General features: G+C 47.2%; 1 protein-coding gene across 2 annotated transcripts in view; it reads right to left on the bottom strand.

Moving 5' to 3' along the window:
* The window catches only part of mbd2 (methyl-CpG binding domain protein 2), a 136,142-nt gene extending 120,448 nt beyond the window's left edge, over positions 1-15,694 (bottom strand). The window contains exon 1 of one of the 2 annotated variants that reach the window (XM_052458624.1): positions 15,163-15,694. In XM_052458624.1, the coding sequence (XP_052314584.1) occupies positions 15,163-15,278 (116 nt within the window). In that variant the 5' untranslated portion in view covers positions 15,279-15,694. The remainder of the gene's footprint in view (positions 1-15,162) is intronic. The other variant, XM_052458623.1, reaches the window with a different exon arrangement.
* Positions 15,695-15,966: the final 272 nt, after the last annotated feature.

Raw genomic sequence — 15,966 nt, 5'->3', positions numbered from 1 at the left:
ACAGGGGTACCGGTACAGAGTCAATGTGGAGGCAATATACAGGGGGTACCGGTACAGAGTCAATGTGGAGGCAATATACAGGGGGTACCGGTACAGAGTCAATGTGGAGGCAATATACAGGGGCACCGGTACAGAGTCAATGTGGAGGCTATATACAGGGTGTTACGGTACAGAGTCAATGTGGAGGCTATATACAGGGTGTTACGGTACAGAGTCAATGTGGAGGCTATATACAGGGTGTTACGGTACAGAGTCAATGTGGAGGCTATATACAGGGTGTTATGGTACAGAGTCAATGTGGAGTCTATATACAGGGTGTTATGGTACAGAGTCAATGTGGAGGCTATATACAGGGTATTACGGTACAGAGTCAATGTGGAGGCTATATACAGGGTGTTACGGTACAGAGTCAATGTGGAGGCTATATACAGGGTGTTACGGTACAGAGTCAATGTGGAGGCTATATACAGGGTGTACCGGTACAGAGTCAATGTGGAGGCTATATACAGGGTGTACCGGTACAGAGTCAATGTGGAGGCTATATACAGGGTGTTACGGTACAGAGTCAAAGTAGAGGCTATATACAGGGGGTACCGGTACAGAGTCAATGTGGAGGCTATATACAGGGGGTACCGGTACAGAGTCAATGTGGAGGCTATATACAGGGGTACCGGTACAGAGTCAATGTGGAGGCTATATACAGGGTGTTACGGTACAGAGTCAAAGTAGAGGCTATATACAGGGGGTACCGGTACAGAGTCAATGTGGAGGCTATATACAGGGGGTACCGGTACAGAGTCAATGTGGAGGCTATATACAGGGGGTACCGGTACAGAGTCAATGTGGAGGCTATATACAGGGTGTTACGGTACAGAGTCAAAGTAGAGGCTATATACAGGGTGTTACGGTACAGAGTCAAAGTAGAGGCTATATACAGGGTGTTACGGTACAGAGTCAAAGTAGAGGCTATATACAGGGGTACCGGTACAGAGTCAATGTGGAGGCTATATACAGGGTATTACGGTACAGAGTCAATGTGGAGGCTATATACAGGGGGTACCGGTACAGAGTCAATGTGGAGGCTATATACAGGGGTACCGGTACAGAGTCAATGTGGAGGCTATATACAGGGGGTACCGGTACAGAGTCAATGTGGAGGCTATATACAGGGTGTTACGGTACAGAGTCAAAGTAGAGGCTATATACAGGGGGTACCGGTATAGAGTCAATGTGGAGACTATATACAGGGGGTACCGGTACAGAGTCAATGTGGAGGCAATATACAGGGGTACCGGTACAGAGTCAATGTGGAGGCTATATACAGGGGGTACCGGTACAGAGTCAATGTGGAGGCTATATACAGGGGGTACCGGTACAGAGTCAATGTGGAGGCAATATACAGGGGCACCGGTACAGAGTCAATGTGGAGGCTATATACAGGGGGTACTGGTACAGAGTCAATGTGGAGGCTATATACAGGGGGTACCGGTACAGAGTCAATGTGGAGGCTATATACAGGGGGTACCGGTACAGAGTCAATGTGGAGGCTATATACAGGGGGTACCGATACAGAGTCAATGTGGAGGTGTTCTTTATGCACTGTCTCTAATGCTTTGATTGTCCACTCAATGTCAGTTCATGCTGCAAGAGCTCTGATAGGTTGGAGGACGTCCTCCGGAAGTTGTCATAATTACTGTGTAAGTCTATGGAAGGGGGGGAGAACCAGAAGCCTCCCAGGTTTTGAATTTACAGTTGAAGTTTACATACACCTCGGTTCATTTTTCCGAACAATTGTTTACAGACAGATTACTTCACTTGTAATTCACTGTATCACAATTCCAGTGGGTCAGAAGTTTACATACACTAAGTTGACTGTGCCTTTAAACAGCTTGGAATATTCCAGAAAATGACGTCATGTCTTTAGAAGCTTCTGACCCCAGAAAAACACCACGCGGTATAGAGGTCCTGGATGGCAGACAGCATGGTTTCATTCTATAGCCCGGTAAGCATGGTTTCATTCTATAGCCCGGTAAGCATGGTTTCATTCTATAGCCCGGTAACCATGGCTACATGTTGTCTCTTTCAGCTTCACAGTCAGGCAGTGTGTGTGTGTGACCTATGAGGACAAGCACTGAGTTGTAGTAATCCCATAACGTTACTAATGACCTCAGTTGCTGTTCTACAAACCTCTGAGGGCAAAGAGTCGAGCCGGGTTCACTCTCAGATTCAATTCACCTCATGAGTCGAGTGGAGTTGCCTCTCACTCCGAAGAGATTCAATTCATCTCAGGTTTCCTTTCAAGTGTCAACAATGCCGAGCAGGCCCACTTCACTTAGAGAACGACAACACATAAAAACATGTTTTTTTATTGTCACAAACCTTATCCACTTAGCCTAACACACAGAGCCCGATCTCACAACAGCCGACTCTTGACCTCTGCCTCAGATACATGTGTTCAGTCCTGCCTACCTTCCCACAGCCTGGGATTGTTGTGAATGCTGGCCACTCCTGAAACAGCAAAGCAGCAGTGGCTAGAATGCCCAGAGGAGGTTCATTTCAATAATTCTGTCAAACCACAACGAACTCTAGCAGGAGAGCACAAGCAATGAACTGAACTCCATCTCTGGGACTGACTGAGGTGATGTGGGAAGAAGAGAGGAACTCGGTCTCAAATCAAATTTTATTTGTCACAAGCGCCGAATACAACAAGTGTAGACCTTACAGTAAAATGCTTAGTTACAAGCCCTTAATCAAGAGTGTTAAGTAAAAAATGTCAAATAAAAGTATCAAATAATTCAACAGCAGCAGTAAAATAATAAGTGAGGCTATATACAGGGTATTACGGTACAGAGTCAATGTGGAGGCTATATACAGGGTGTTACGGTATAGAGTCAATGTGGAGGCTATATACAGGGTGTTACGGTACAGAGTCAATGTGGAGGCTATATACAGGGTGTTACGGTACAGAGTCAATGTGGAGACTATATACAGGGTGTTACGGTACAGAGTCAATGTGGAGGCTATATACAGGGTGTTACGGTACAGAGTCAATGTGGAGGCTATATACAGGGTGTTACGGTACAGAGTCAATGTGGAGGCTATATACAGGGTGTTACGGTACAGAGTCAATGTGGAGGCTATATACAGGGTGTTACGGTACAGAGTCAATGTGGAGGCTATATACAGGGTGTTACGGTACAGAGTCAATGTGGAGGCTATATACAGGGTGTACCGGTACAGAGTCAATGTGGAGGCTATATACAGGGTGTACCGGTACAGAGTCAATGTGGAGGCTATATACAGGGTGTACCGGTACAGAGTCAATGTGGAGGCTATATACAGGGTGTTACGGTACAGAGTCAATGTGGAGGCTATATACAGGGTGTTACGGTACAGAGTCAATGTGGAGGCTATATACAGGGTATTACGGTACAGAGTCAATGTGGAGGCTATATACAGGGTGTTACGGTACAGAGTCAATGTGGAGGCTATATACAGGGTGTTACGGTACAGAGTCAATGTGGAGGCTATATACAGGGTGTTACGGTACAGAGTCAATGTGGACGCTATATACAGGGTATTACGGTACAGAGTCAATGTGGAGGCTATATACAGGGTGTTACGGTACAGAGTCAATGTGGAGGCTATATACAGGGTGTTACGGTACAGAGTCAATGTGGACGCTATATACAGGGTATTACGGTACAGAGTCAATGTGGATGCTATATACAGGGTGTTACGGTACAGAGTCAATGTGGAGGCTATATACAGGGTGTTACGGTACAGAGTCAATGTGGAGGCTATATACAGGGTGTTACGGTACAGAGTCAATGTGGACGCTATATACAGGGTATTACGGTACAGAGTCAATGTGGAGGCTATATACAGGGTGTTACGGTACAGAGTCAATGTGGAGGCTATATACAGGGTGTTACGGTACAGAGTCAATGTGGAGGCTATATACAGGGTGTTACGGTACAGAGTCAATGTGGACGCTATATACAGGGTATTACGGTACAGAGTCAATGTGGAGGCTATATACAGGGTGTTACGGTACAGAGTCAATGTGGAGGCTATATACAGGGTGTACCGGTACAGAGTCAATGTGGACGCTATATACAGGGTGTACCGGTACAGAGTCAATGTGGACGCTATATACAGGGTGTACCGGTACAGAGTCAATGTGGAGGCTATATACAGGGTATTACGGTACAGAGTCAATGTGGAGGCTATATACAGGGTGTTACGGTACAGAGTCAATGTGGACGCTATATACAGGGTATTACGGTACAGAGTCAATGTGGAGGCTATATACAGGGTGTTACGGTACAGAGTCAATGTGGAGGCTATATACAGGGTGTTACGGTACAGAGTCAATGTGGAGGCTATATACAGGGTGTTACGGTACAGAGTCAATGTGGACGCTATATACAGGGTATTACGGTACAGAGTCAATGTGGAGGCTATATACAGGGTGTTACGGTACAGAGTCAATGTGGAGGCTATATACAGGGTGTTACGGTACAGAGTCAATGTGGACGCTATATACAGGGTATTACGGTACAGAGTCAATGTGGATGCTATATACAGGGTGTTACGGTACAGAGTCAATGTGGAGGCTATATACAGGGTGTTACGGTACAGAGTCAATGTGGAGGCTATATACAGGGTGTTACGGTACAGAGTCAATGTGGAGGCTATATACAGGGTGTTACGGTACAGAGTCAATGTGGAGGCTATATACAGGGTGTTACGGTACAGAGTCAATGTGGAGGCTATATACAGGGTGTTACGGTACAGAGTCAATGTGGAGGCTATATACAGGGTGTTACGGTACAGAGTCAATGTGGAGGCTATATACAGGGTGTTACGGTACAGAGTCAATGTGGACGCTATATACAGGGTGTTACGGTACAGAGTCAATGTGGAGGCTATATACAGGGTGTTACGGTACAGAGTCAATGTGGACGCTATATACAGGGTGTTACGGTACAGAGTCAATGTGGAGGCTATATACAGGGTATTACGGTACAGAGTCAATGTGGAGGCTATATACAGGGTGTTACGGTACAGAGTCAATGTGGAGGCTATATACAGGGTGTTACGGTACAGAGTCAATGTGGAGGCTATATACAGGGTGTTACGGTACAGAGTCAATGTGGAGGCTATATACAGGGTGTTACGGTACCGAGTCAATGTGGACGCTATATACAGGGTATTACGGTACAGAGTCAATGTGGAGGCTATATACAGGGTGTTACGGTACAGAGTCAATGTGGAGGCTATATACAGGGTGTTACGGTACAGAGTCAATGTGGAGGCTATATACAGGGTGTTACGGTACAGAGTCAATGTGGACGCTATATACAGGGTATTACGGTACAGAGTCAATGTGGAGGCTATATACAGGGTGTTACGGTACAGAGTCAATGTGGACGCTATATACAGGGTGTACCGGTACAGAGTCAATGTGGACGCTATATACAGGGTGTACCGGTACAGAGTCAATGTGGACGCTATATACAGGGTGTACCGGTACAGAGTCAATGTGGAGGCTATATACAGGGTATTACGGTACAGAGTCAATGTGGAGGCTATATACAGGGTGTTACGGTACAGAGTCAATGTGGACGCTATATACAGGGTATTACGGTACAGAGTCAATGTGGAGGCTATATACAGGGTGTTACGGTACAGAGTCAATGTGGAGGCTATATACAGGGTGTTACGGTACAGAGTCAATGTGGAGGCTATATACAGGGTGTTACGGTACAGAGTCAATGTGGACGCTATATACAGGGTATTACGGTACAGAGTCAATGTGGAGGCTATATACAGGGTGTTACGGTACAGAGTCAATGTGGAGGCTATATACAGGGTGTTACGGTACAGAGTCAATGTGGAGGCTATATACAGGGTATTACGGTACAGAGTCAATGTGGATGCTATATACAGGGTGTTACGGTACAGAGTCAATGTGGAGGCTATATACAGGGTGTTACGGTACAGAGTCAATGTGGAGGCTATATACAGGGTGTTACGGTACAGAGTCAATGTGGAGGCTATATACAGGGTGTTACGGTACAGAGTCAATGTGGAGGCTATATACAGGGTGTTACGGTACAGAGTCAATGTGGAGGCTATATACAGGGTGTTACGGTACAGAGTCAATGTGGAGGCTATATACAGGGTGTTACGGTACAGAGTCAATGTGGAGGCTATATACAGGGTGTTACGGTACAGAGTCAATGTGGACGCTATATACAGGGTGTTACGGTACAGAGTCAATGTGGAGGCTATATACAGGGTGTTACGGTACAGAGTCAATGTGGACGCTATATACAGGGTGTTACGGTACAGAGTCAATGTGGAGGCTATATACAGGGTATTACGGTACAGAGTCAATGTGGAGGCTATATACAGGGTGTTACGGTACAGAGTCAATGTGGAGGCTATATACAGGGTGTTACAGTACAGAGTCAATGTGGAGGCTATATACAGGGTGTTACGGTACAGAGTCAACGTGGAGACTATATACAGGGTGTTACGGTACAGAGTCAATGTGGAGGCTATATACAGGCTGTTACGGTACAGAGTCAATGTGGAGGCAATATACAGGGTGTTACGGTACAGAGTCAATGTGGAGGCTATATACAGGGTGTTACGGTACAGAGTCAATGTGGAGGCTATATACAGGGTGTTACAGTACAGAGTCAATGTGGAGGCAATATACAGGGGCACCGGTACAGAGTCAATGTGGACGCTATATACAGGGTGTTACGGTACAGAGTCAATGTGGAGGCTATATACAGGGTATTACGGTACAGAGTCAATGTGGAGGCTATATACAGGGGCACCGGTACAGAGTCAATGTGGAGGCAATATACAGGGGCACCGGTACAGAGTCAATGTGGACGCTATATACAGGGTATTACAGTACAGAGTCAATGTGGAGGCTATATACAGGGTATTACGGTACAGAGTCAATGTGGAGGCTATATACAGGGTATTATGGTACAGAGTCAATGTGGAGGCTATATACAGGGGGTACCGGTACAGAGTCAATGTGGAGGCTATATACAGGGGGTACCGGTACAGAGTCAATGTGGAGGCTATATACAGGGTATTACGGTACAGAGTCAATGTGGAGGCTATATACAGGGTGTTACGGTACAGAGTCAATGTGGAGGCTATATACAGGGTGTTACGGTACAGAGTCAATGTGGAGGCAATATACAGGGGCACCGGTACAGAGTCAATGTGGACGCTATATACAGGGTATTACAGTACAGAGTCAATGTGGAGGCTATATACAGGGGGTACCGGTACAGAGTCAATGTGGAGGCTATATACAGGGGGTACCGGTACAGAGTCAATGTGGAGGCTATATACAGGGGGTACCAGTACAGAGTCTATGTGAAGGTTATATACAGGGTATTACGGTACAGAGTCAATGTGGAGGCTATATACAGGGTGTTACGGTACAGAGTCAATGTGGAGGCTATATACAGGGTATTACGGTACAGAGTCAATGTGGAGGCTATATACAGGGTATTACGATACAGAGTCAATGTGGAGGCTATATACAGGGGCACCGGTACAGAGTCAATGTGGAGGCTATATACAGGGTATTACGGTACAGAGTCAATGTGAAGGCTATATACAGGGTATTACGGTACAGAGTCAATGTGGAGGCTATATACAGGGTATTACGATACAGAGTCAATGTGGAGGCTATATACAGGGGCACCGGTACAGAGTCAATGTGGAGGCTATATACAGGGGGTACCGGTACAGAGTCAATGTGGAGGCTATATACCTGTACCGGTTGCTGTGCGGTAGCAGAGAGAACAGTCTATGACTAGGGTGGCTGGAGTCTTTGACAATTTTTAGAGCCTTCCACTGACACGACCTGGTATAGAGGTCCTGGATGCCACGGACTTCAGGTTCATTCAGTACCGTGTACAAAACAACATGGAGGAGACATGAAGGTAGGGACAGAACAATGAACAGAGAGAGAGGGAGCTGGCGGACCGTGAGATGCACGTAACCTACGCCAAGACACAGAGATCACAGATAGGCTACCAGAATTGACCTAGCTTTGATATGAAAAGGACGAGCGTCAGTCTGTGAGCTAAGATCAGTTTGAGAGTGAAAAAGGAGGGCAGGAAGTGGGCTTGACCTTTTCATTTGATCCCTGGTGTGAAGAGAAGCCATGCAGCATATGGCTGGGGAGCGAGTACAGTTAACCTATAGCTAGCTGAGTGAGCAGGGGGGAGTACAGTTAACCTATAGCTAGCTGAGTGAGCAGGGGGGGAGTACAGTTAACCTATAGCTAGCTGAGTGAGCAGGGGGGAGTACAGTTAACCTATAGCTAGCTGAGTGAGCAGGGGGAGTACAGTTAACCTATAGCTAGCTGAGTGAGCAGGGGGAGTACAGTTAACCTATAGCTAGCTGAGTGAGCAGGGGGAGTACAGTTAACCTATAGCTAGCTGAGTGAGCAGGGGGAGTACAGTTAACCTATAGCTAGCTGAGTGAGCAGGGGGAGTACAGTTAACCTATAGCTAGCTGAGTGAGCAGGGGGAGTACAGTTAACCTATAGCTAGCTGAGTGAGCAGGGGGGAGTACAGTTAACCTATAGCTAGCTGAGTGAGCAGGGGGGGGGAGTACAGTTAACCTATAGCTAGCTGAGTGAGCAGGGGGAGTACAGTTAACCTATAGCTAGCTGAGTGAGCAGGGGGAGTACAGTTAACCTATAGCTAGCTGAGTGAGCAGGGGAGCGAGTACAGTTAACCTATAGCTAGCTGAGTGAGCAGGGGGTACAGTTAACCTATAGCTAGCTGAGTGAGCAGGGGGAGTACAGTTAACCTATAGCTAGCTGAGTGAGCAGGGGGGGAGTACAGTTAACCTATAGCTAGCTGAGTGAGCAGGGGGAGAGTACAGTTAACCTATAGCTAGCTGAGTGAGCAGGGGGGAGTACAGTTAACCTATAGCTAGCTGAGTGAGCAGGGGGGTACAGTTAACCTATAGCTAGCTGAGTGAGCAGGGGGAGTACAGTTAACCTATAGCTAGCTGAGTGAGCAGGGGGAGTACAGTTAACCTATAGCTAGCTGAGTGAGCAGGGGGAGTACAGTTAACCTATAGCTAGCTGAGTGAGCAGGGGGAGTACAGTTAACCTATAGCTAGCTGAGTGAGCAGGGGAGTACAGTTAACCTATAGGTAGCTGAGTGAGCAGGGGGAGTACAGTTAACCTATAGCTAGCTGAGTGAGCAGGGGGAGTACAGTTAACCTATAGCTAGCTGAGTGAGCAGGGGGAGTACAGTTAACCTATAGCTAGCTGAGTGAGCAGGGGGAGTACAGTTAACCTATAGCTAGCTGAGTGAGCAGGGGGAGTACAGTTAACCTATAGCTAGCTGAGTGAGCAGGGGGAGTACAGTTAACCTATAGCTAGCTGAGTGAGCAGGGGGAGTACAGTTAACCTATAGCTAGCTGAGTGAGCAGGGGGGAGTACAGTTAACCTATAGCTAGCTGAATGAGCAGAGGGGGGGTACAGTTAACCTATAGCTAGCTGAGTGAGCAGGGGGAGTACAGTTAACCTATAGCTAGCTGAGTGAGCAGGGGGGAGTACAGTTAACCTATAGCTAGCTGAGTGAGCAGGGGGAGTACAGTTAACCTATAGCTAGCTGAGTGAGCAGGGGGAGTACAGTTAACCTATAGCTAGCTGAGTGAGCAGGGGGAGTACAGTTAACCTATAGCTAGCTGAGTGAGCAGGGGGAGTACAGTTAACCTATAGCTAGCTGAGTGAGCAGGGGGAGTACAGTTAACCTATAGCTAGCTGAGTGAGCAGGGGGAGTACAGTTAACCTATAGCTAGCTGAGTGAGCAGGGGGAGTACAGTTAACCTATAGCTAGCTGAATGAGCAGAGGGGGGTACAGTTAACCTATAGCTAGCTGAGTGAGCAGGGGGAGTACAGTTAACCTATAGCTAGCTGAGTGAGCAGGGGGGAGTACAGTTAACCTATAGCTAGCTGAGTGAGCAGGGGGAGTACAGTTAACCTATAGCTAGCTGAGTGAGCAGGGGGAGTACAGTTAACCTATAGCTAGCTGAGTGAGCAGGGGGAGTACAGTTAACCTATAGCTAGCTGAGTGAGCAGGGGGAGTACAGTTAACCTATAGCTAGCTGAGTGAGCAGGGGGAGTACAGTTAACCTATAGCTCGCTGAGTGAGCAGGGAGGGGAGTACAGTTAACCTATAGCTAGCTGAGTGAGCAGGGGGAGTACAGTTAACCTATAGCTAGCTGAGTGAGCAGGGGGAGTACAGTTAACCTATAGCTAGCTGAGTGAGCAGGGGGTACAGTTAACCTATAGCTAGCTGAGTGAGCACTGGGGGAGTACAGTTAACCTATAGCTAGCTGAATGAGCAGAGGGGGGGGTACAGTTAACCTATAGCTAGCTGAGTGAGCAGGGAGGGGAGTACAGTTAACCTATAGCTAGCTGAGTGAGCAGGGGGAGTACAGTTAACCTATAGCTAGCTGAGTGAGCAGGGGGGAGTACAGTTAACCTATAGCTAGCTGAGTGAGCAGGGGGGAGTACAGTTAACCTATAGCTAGCTGAGTGAGCAGGGGGGGAAGTACAGTTAACCTATAGCTAGCTGAGTGAGCAGGGGGAGTACAGTTAACCTATAGCTAGCTGAGTGAGCAGGGGGAGTACAGTTAACCTATAGCTAGCTGAGTGAGCAGGGGGAGTACAGTTAACCTATAGCTAGCTGAGTGAGCAGGGGGAGTACAGTTAACCTATAGCTAGCTGAGTGAGCAGGGGGAGTACAGTTAACCTATAGCTAGCTGAGTGAGCAGGGGGAGTACAGTTAACCTATAGCTAGCTGAGTGAGCAGGGGGAGTACAGTTAACCTATAGCTAGCTGAGTGAGCAGGGGGAGTACAGTTAACCTATAGCTAGCTGAGTGAGCAGGGGGAGTACAGTTAACCTATAGCTAGCTGAGTGAGCAGGGGGGAGTACAGTTAACCTATAGCTAGCTGAGTGAGCAGGGGGGAGTACAGTTAACCTATAGCTAGCTGAGTGAGCAGGGGGAGTACAGTTAACCTATAGCTAGCTGAGTGAGCAGGGGGAGTACAGTTAACCTATAGCTAGCTGAGTGAGCAGGGGGAGTACAGTTAACCTATAGCTAGCTGAGTGAGCAGGGGGAGTACAGTTAACCTATAGCTAGCTGAGTGAGCAGGGGGAGTACAGTTAACCTATAGCTAGCTGAGTGAGCAGGGGGAGTACAGTTAACCTATAGCTAGCTGAGTGAGCAGGGGGAGTACAGTTAACCTATAGCTAGCTGAGTGAGCAGGGGGGAGTACAGTTAACCTATAGCTAGCTGAGTGAGCAGGGGGAGTACAGTTAACCTATAGCTAGCTGAGTGAGCAGGGAGGGAGTACAGTTAACCTATAGCTAGCTGAGTGAGCAGGGGGGAGTACAGTTAACCTATAGCTAGCTGAGTGAGCAGGGGGGAGTACAGTTAACCTATAGCTAGCTGAGTGAGCAGGGAGGGGGAGTACAGTTAACCTATAGCTAGCTGAGTGAGCAGGGGGAGTACATTTAACCTATAGCTAGCTGAGTGAGCAGGGGGAGTACAGTTAACCTATAGCTAGCTGAGTGAGCAGGGGGAGTACAGTTAACCTATAGCTAGCTGAGTGAGCAGGGGGGGGAGTACAGTTAACCTATAGCTAGCTGAGTGAGCAGGGGGAGTACAGTTAACCTATAGCTAGCTGAGTGAGCAGGGGGAGTACAGTTAACCTATAGCTAGCTGAGTGAGCAGGGGGGGAGTACAGTTAACCTATAGCTAGCTGAGTGAGCAGGGGGAGTACAGTTAACCTATAGCTAGCTGAGTGAGCAGGGAGGAGTACAGTTAACCTATAGCTAGCTGAGTGAGCAGGGGGAAGTACAGTTAACCTATAGCTAGCTGAGTGAGCAGGGGGGGAGTACAGTTAACCTATAGCTAGCTGAGTGAGCAGGGGGGAGTACAGTTAACCTATAGCTAGCTGAGTGAGCAGGGGGGAGTACAGTTAACCTATAGCTAGCTGAGTGAGCAGGGGGGAGTACAGTTAACCTATAGCTAGCTGAGTGAGCAGGGGGAGTACAGTTAACCTATAGGTAGCTGAGTGAGCAGGGGGGTACAGTTAACCTATAGCTAGCTGAGTGAGCAGGGGGAGCGAGTACAGTTAACCTATAGCTAGCTGAGTGAGCAGGGGGGGGGGTACAGTTAACCTATAGCTAGCTGAGTGAGCAGGGGGAGTACAGTTAACCTATAGCTAGCTGAGTGAGCAGGGGGGTACAGTTAACCTATAGCTAGCTGAGTGAGCAGGGGAGCGAGTACAGTTAACCTATTGGCAGCTGAGTGAGCAGAGGGGGGTACAGTTAACCTATAGCTAGCTGAGTGAGCAGGGGGAGTACAGTTAACCTATAGCTAGCTGAGTGAGCAGGGAGGGGAGTACAGTTAACCTATAGCTAGCTGAGTGAGCAGGGGGGGGAGTACAGTTAACCTATAGCTAGCTGAGTGAGCAGGGGGGTACAGTTAACCTATAGCTAGCTGAGTGAGCACTGGGGGAGTACAGTTAACCTATAGCTAGCTGAATGAGCAGAGGGGGGTACAGTTAACCTATAGCTAGCTGAGTGAGCAGGGGGAGTACAGTTAACCTATAGCTAGCTGAGTGAGCAGGGGGGTACAGTTAACCTATAGCGAGCTGAGTGAGCAGGGGAGGGGGGGGGTACAGTTAACCTATAGCTTGCTGAGTGAGCAGGGGGGTACAGTTAACCTATAGCTTGCTGAGTGAGCAGGGGGAGTACAGTTAACCTATAGCTTGCTGAGTGAGCGGGGGGAGTACAGTTAACCTATAGCTTGCTGAGTGAGCAGGGGGGGGTGACATTAACATGAGCATCAACCAACAGTGTGGGGTCTTTTTTTAACAACCCTACCCTCCCCGGCACACAGCCACAGACAGCACCTTAAACAAACCCACCCAACACCCCTCCCCCAACATCCCACGCACCAACGACATGCAAAGAAGCCGCTTTGTTGAACAAGGGGGTGGAGGCAGGTTTTGGGAGTGGGGACTGTGGGGGGTCTTGGATAGTTAAGTGGCTTCACTGCAGTTGAATTGTGTTTTCAAATTAAATAAAAACTTTTTTTTTTTTTTTACAAGGGGAAACCAAGCTGACCAATGTATCTACACAACCTCAGCGCTACGGATTATTCGAGAAATCTAGTCATTGTTGTTGAGACAGGAGTTTTCAATTGGAACGTCACCACGTGGAATTCTGGGATCAAAAGCTTCCGCTTAGCAACCAATCAGAGTGGAGAGGTGCTGAGCTGCTGTGTGGCGTAGAATTAGTATGGTCTTCCTCAGTGTGTGTCCAGAGTCCCTGTTGTTGGCATCTCTCTCTCACACACACACACACCCACACACCATGAGAAGGGACAAACACAGAGCCGGCCAATACAGGATGTCAGAGCCACCTAGATACACACTGACAAGGCCGTACCTGAGACCGTCCAAAGACCTCGCTTGCTTTCACCACACAGTCGTACAAAACCCACACACTCACTATCACAGGTCTACACACCATCGAACAAGACCTTCACACTATCACACGAGAGCTACGCTTACACAGCTTTCACAGGTCTACCAACAACAAACAAACAAAACACCCCATCGGCCCAACACTTGTCACACGCTGCTGGGATCATACCATTTGAATAAGAATGAGAGGCATGTTTTTTCACCAGTGAGAGGGGAGGGGTGTAGAGTACACAGGCAGGCAGATTTGGCCCAGGCCTCAGGATGCAGCCGGAGTGTCACACTCCAGAGGCACTAGGCCAGACCGAGGGCACTGCCTTGGGGGGCTAGTATGTTTTCAGTTGCAAGTTGTTGTTCATGCTGATCAGTACACAGAGGGGAATCAATGATTTCGCCAGCTAACTTGCCAAAATATCATTGTGTATTTTATTTTGAAAGATACACTTGAAAATGACCATGGTCTCTTTGACTCAACAACCAAAAACACATATCGGAGTTTAGTTTTATGAATGAACCAAAACATCTAGTTAGTAGTATACCCCCCCCCCCCTGATCTTAGATCTACCTGGAGGACAAAAGGTATCAAACCTCCTCAAATCTCCTCAAAGGGGGGGAGACAGAATTGCTGCGTTTCAGTCAGATTTTCCCAGGTGGAAGGAACATGATCACAACACACATGTTTAGAACTTTCATAGTATTGATTATTTTAATCTTGACCCCCCAAAACACACATATAGTCAGCAACAAGCTTGGACACCTTTTTGAGGCCACAAACTGGATGGGGCCTGAACTGGGTAACCAATCAATGAGTTACTGAGGAAGAGTGAAGGCCTACAGCAAAGCTGCTGAATGTAAAAGATGAACTGTCATTTATTTTTTGAAGAGTCCAATAGCAAAGACGCCAATTATAGCTTATAGACCATTTAGGACCATGTTGTAAATCGCCATGGAATTTAGCCGCACAGATAATGTACTTTAGACAGAGGGCTGAGTTCCAATGGTTTAGCCTAGATTGCAAACAGAGTTTCAGTTTCAGCAGCGTCCTTCTGTAGCTCAGTTGGTAGAGCATGGCGCTTGTAACGCCAGGGTAGTGGGTTCGATTCCCGGGACCACCCATACGTAGAATGTATGCACACATGACTGTAAGTCCCTTTGGATAAAAGCGTCTGCTAAATGGCATATATATTTATCAAGATCATCACATGATGAGACACGGTCAAGAATGCAAGTGACCAAATAAAAACGTTTTCACAAATCACAATCTCACCATCTCTAGTCTAAACTAAGATACATTTGAACGTCTGCTGGTAATACAAAGTGTGATACAATGTTGCTACTGTGCTTGTGCCAAGTTGTGCCGTTTTTTGATACAATGTTCACCCTGATAGCATTAACTAGCAACATTGTGGCACTGAGTGTGAGTGCTCAAGCTTATTAAGGTTTAGCTAGCTAGTTAGCTTTAGCCCATATTTTTTCTCCTTGGAAAATAGTTATTGTAGCTAATCAGACAACTAAGTAACTATCATAACTTGTGAACCTATCAAGAGAGTCAAGGTTACTGGTATCTATCTTCATGATCGATCATTACCTGTAGTAATAGACATCACACTTGCCAGCACTGAGTCCTGACTTCCGGATCACTTCTTCTTTTTTCCAACCCGGTGGCAGAGAGGGGCAATCCATCCTCTTCTTCTCCATAATCATCTAGCAATACTTTATATTTGGGAATCACCCCCAGTCGTTATTCAAGACCGACGATATAGCTAAAGAATACAACAACGTGTTGATAAATACAGCTGACCTGGCGATCTAACGTGAACGTAAAAGCTACGGGAGAATCCGTATCAACTGCGAAACTACTTGAAACCAGCGCGAAAACTAGTAACTTCTTATTTCCGCGTTCTGTATCGAGGACTTTCGGTAGATGGAAAACCTGTCAAACCAACGATCTATCTCTCTTTGATCTTCAACTATACAACTATGAGAAATTGTACGTCGGTGCTCGACCGCGGCGGTGGCAGTGACGGTGAGATATTGCAGCACTTCCCACACACTGACCCAGCGCCCGGTAACCGCGCCGCTCGCTACAGCAACGCCCCGCCTATCTGGAACGTCCCGTCACTTCTCGCTTCCCCCATTAGAGATCCTATTTCCAATTCCATACGGGGTTCCTCCCCTTCCTAGGCGGTGATGCAACATTTACAACATTCAGTAAAAAAAAAATGAACCTAAAAAACAAAAAAGTTATCAAGTTGAACCGTTTATTTCTGAAAATTCTTCAATTTGAAGGTTTCTGTAAGTCTTATACATATCCGTGTGAGGGGCGGCAGGGTAGCCTAGTGGTGTGAGTGTTGAGAGTGTTGGACTTGTAACCGAAAGATTGCAAGTTCGA

The sequence above is a fragment of the Oncorhynchus keta genome, chromosome 12, assembly GCF_023373465.1.
Source record: "Oncorhynchus keta strain PuntledgeMale-10-30-2019 chromosome 12, Oket_V2, whole genome shotgun sequence".
Lineage (NCBI taxonomy): Eukaryota > Metazoa > Chordata > Actinopteri > Salmoniformes > Salmonidae > Oncorhynchus > Oncorhynchus keta.
Note: the sequence above shows the minus strand (reverse complement) of the source record. Positions and strands in the feature narration are given on the sequence as shown.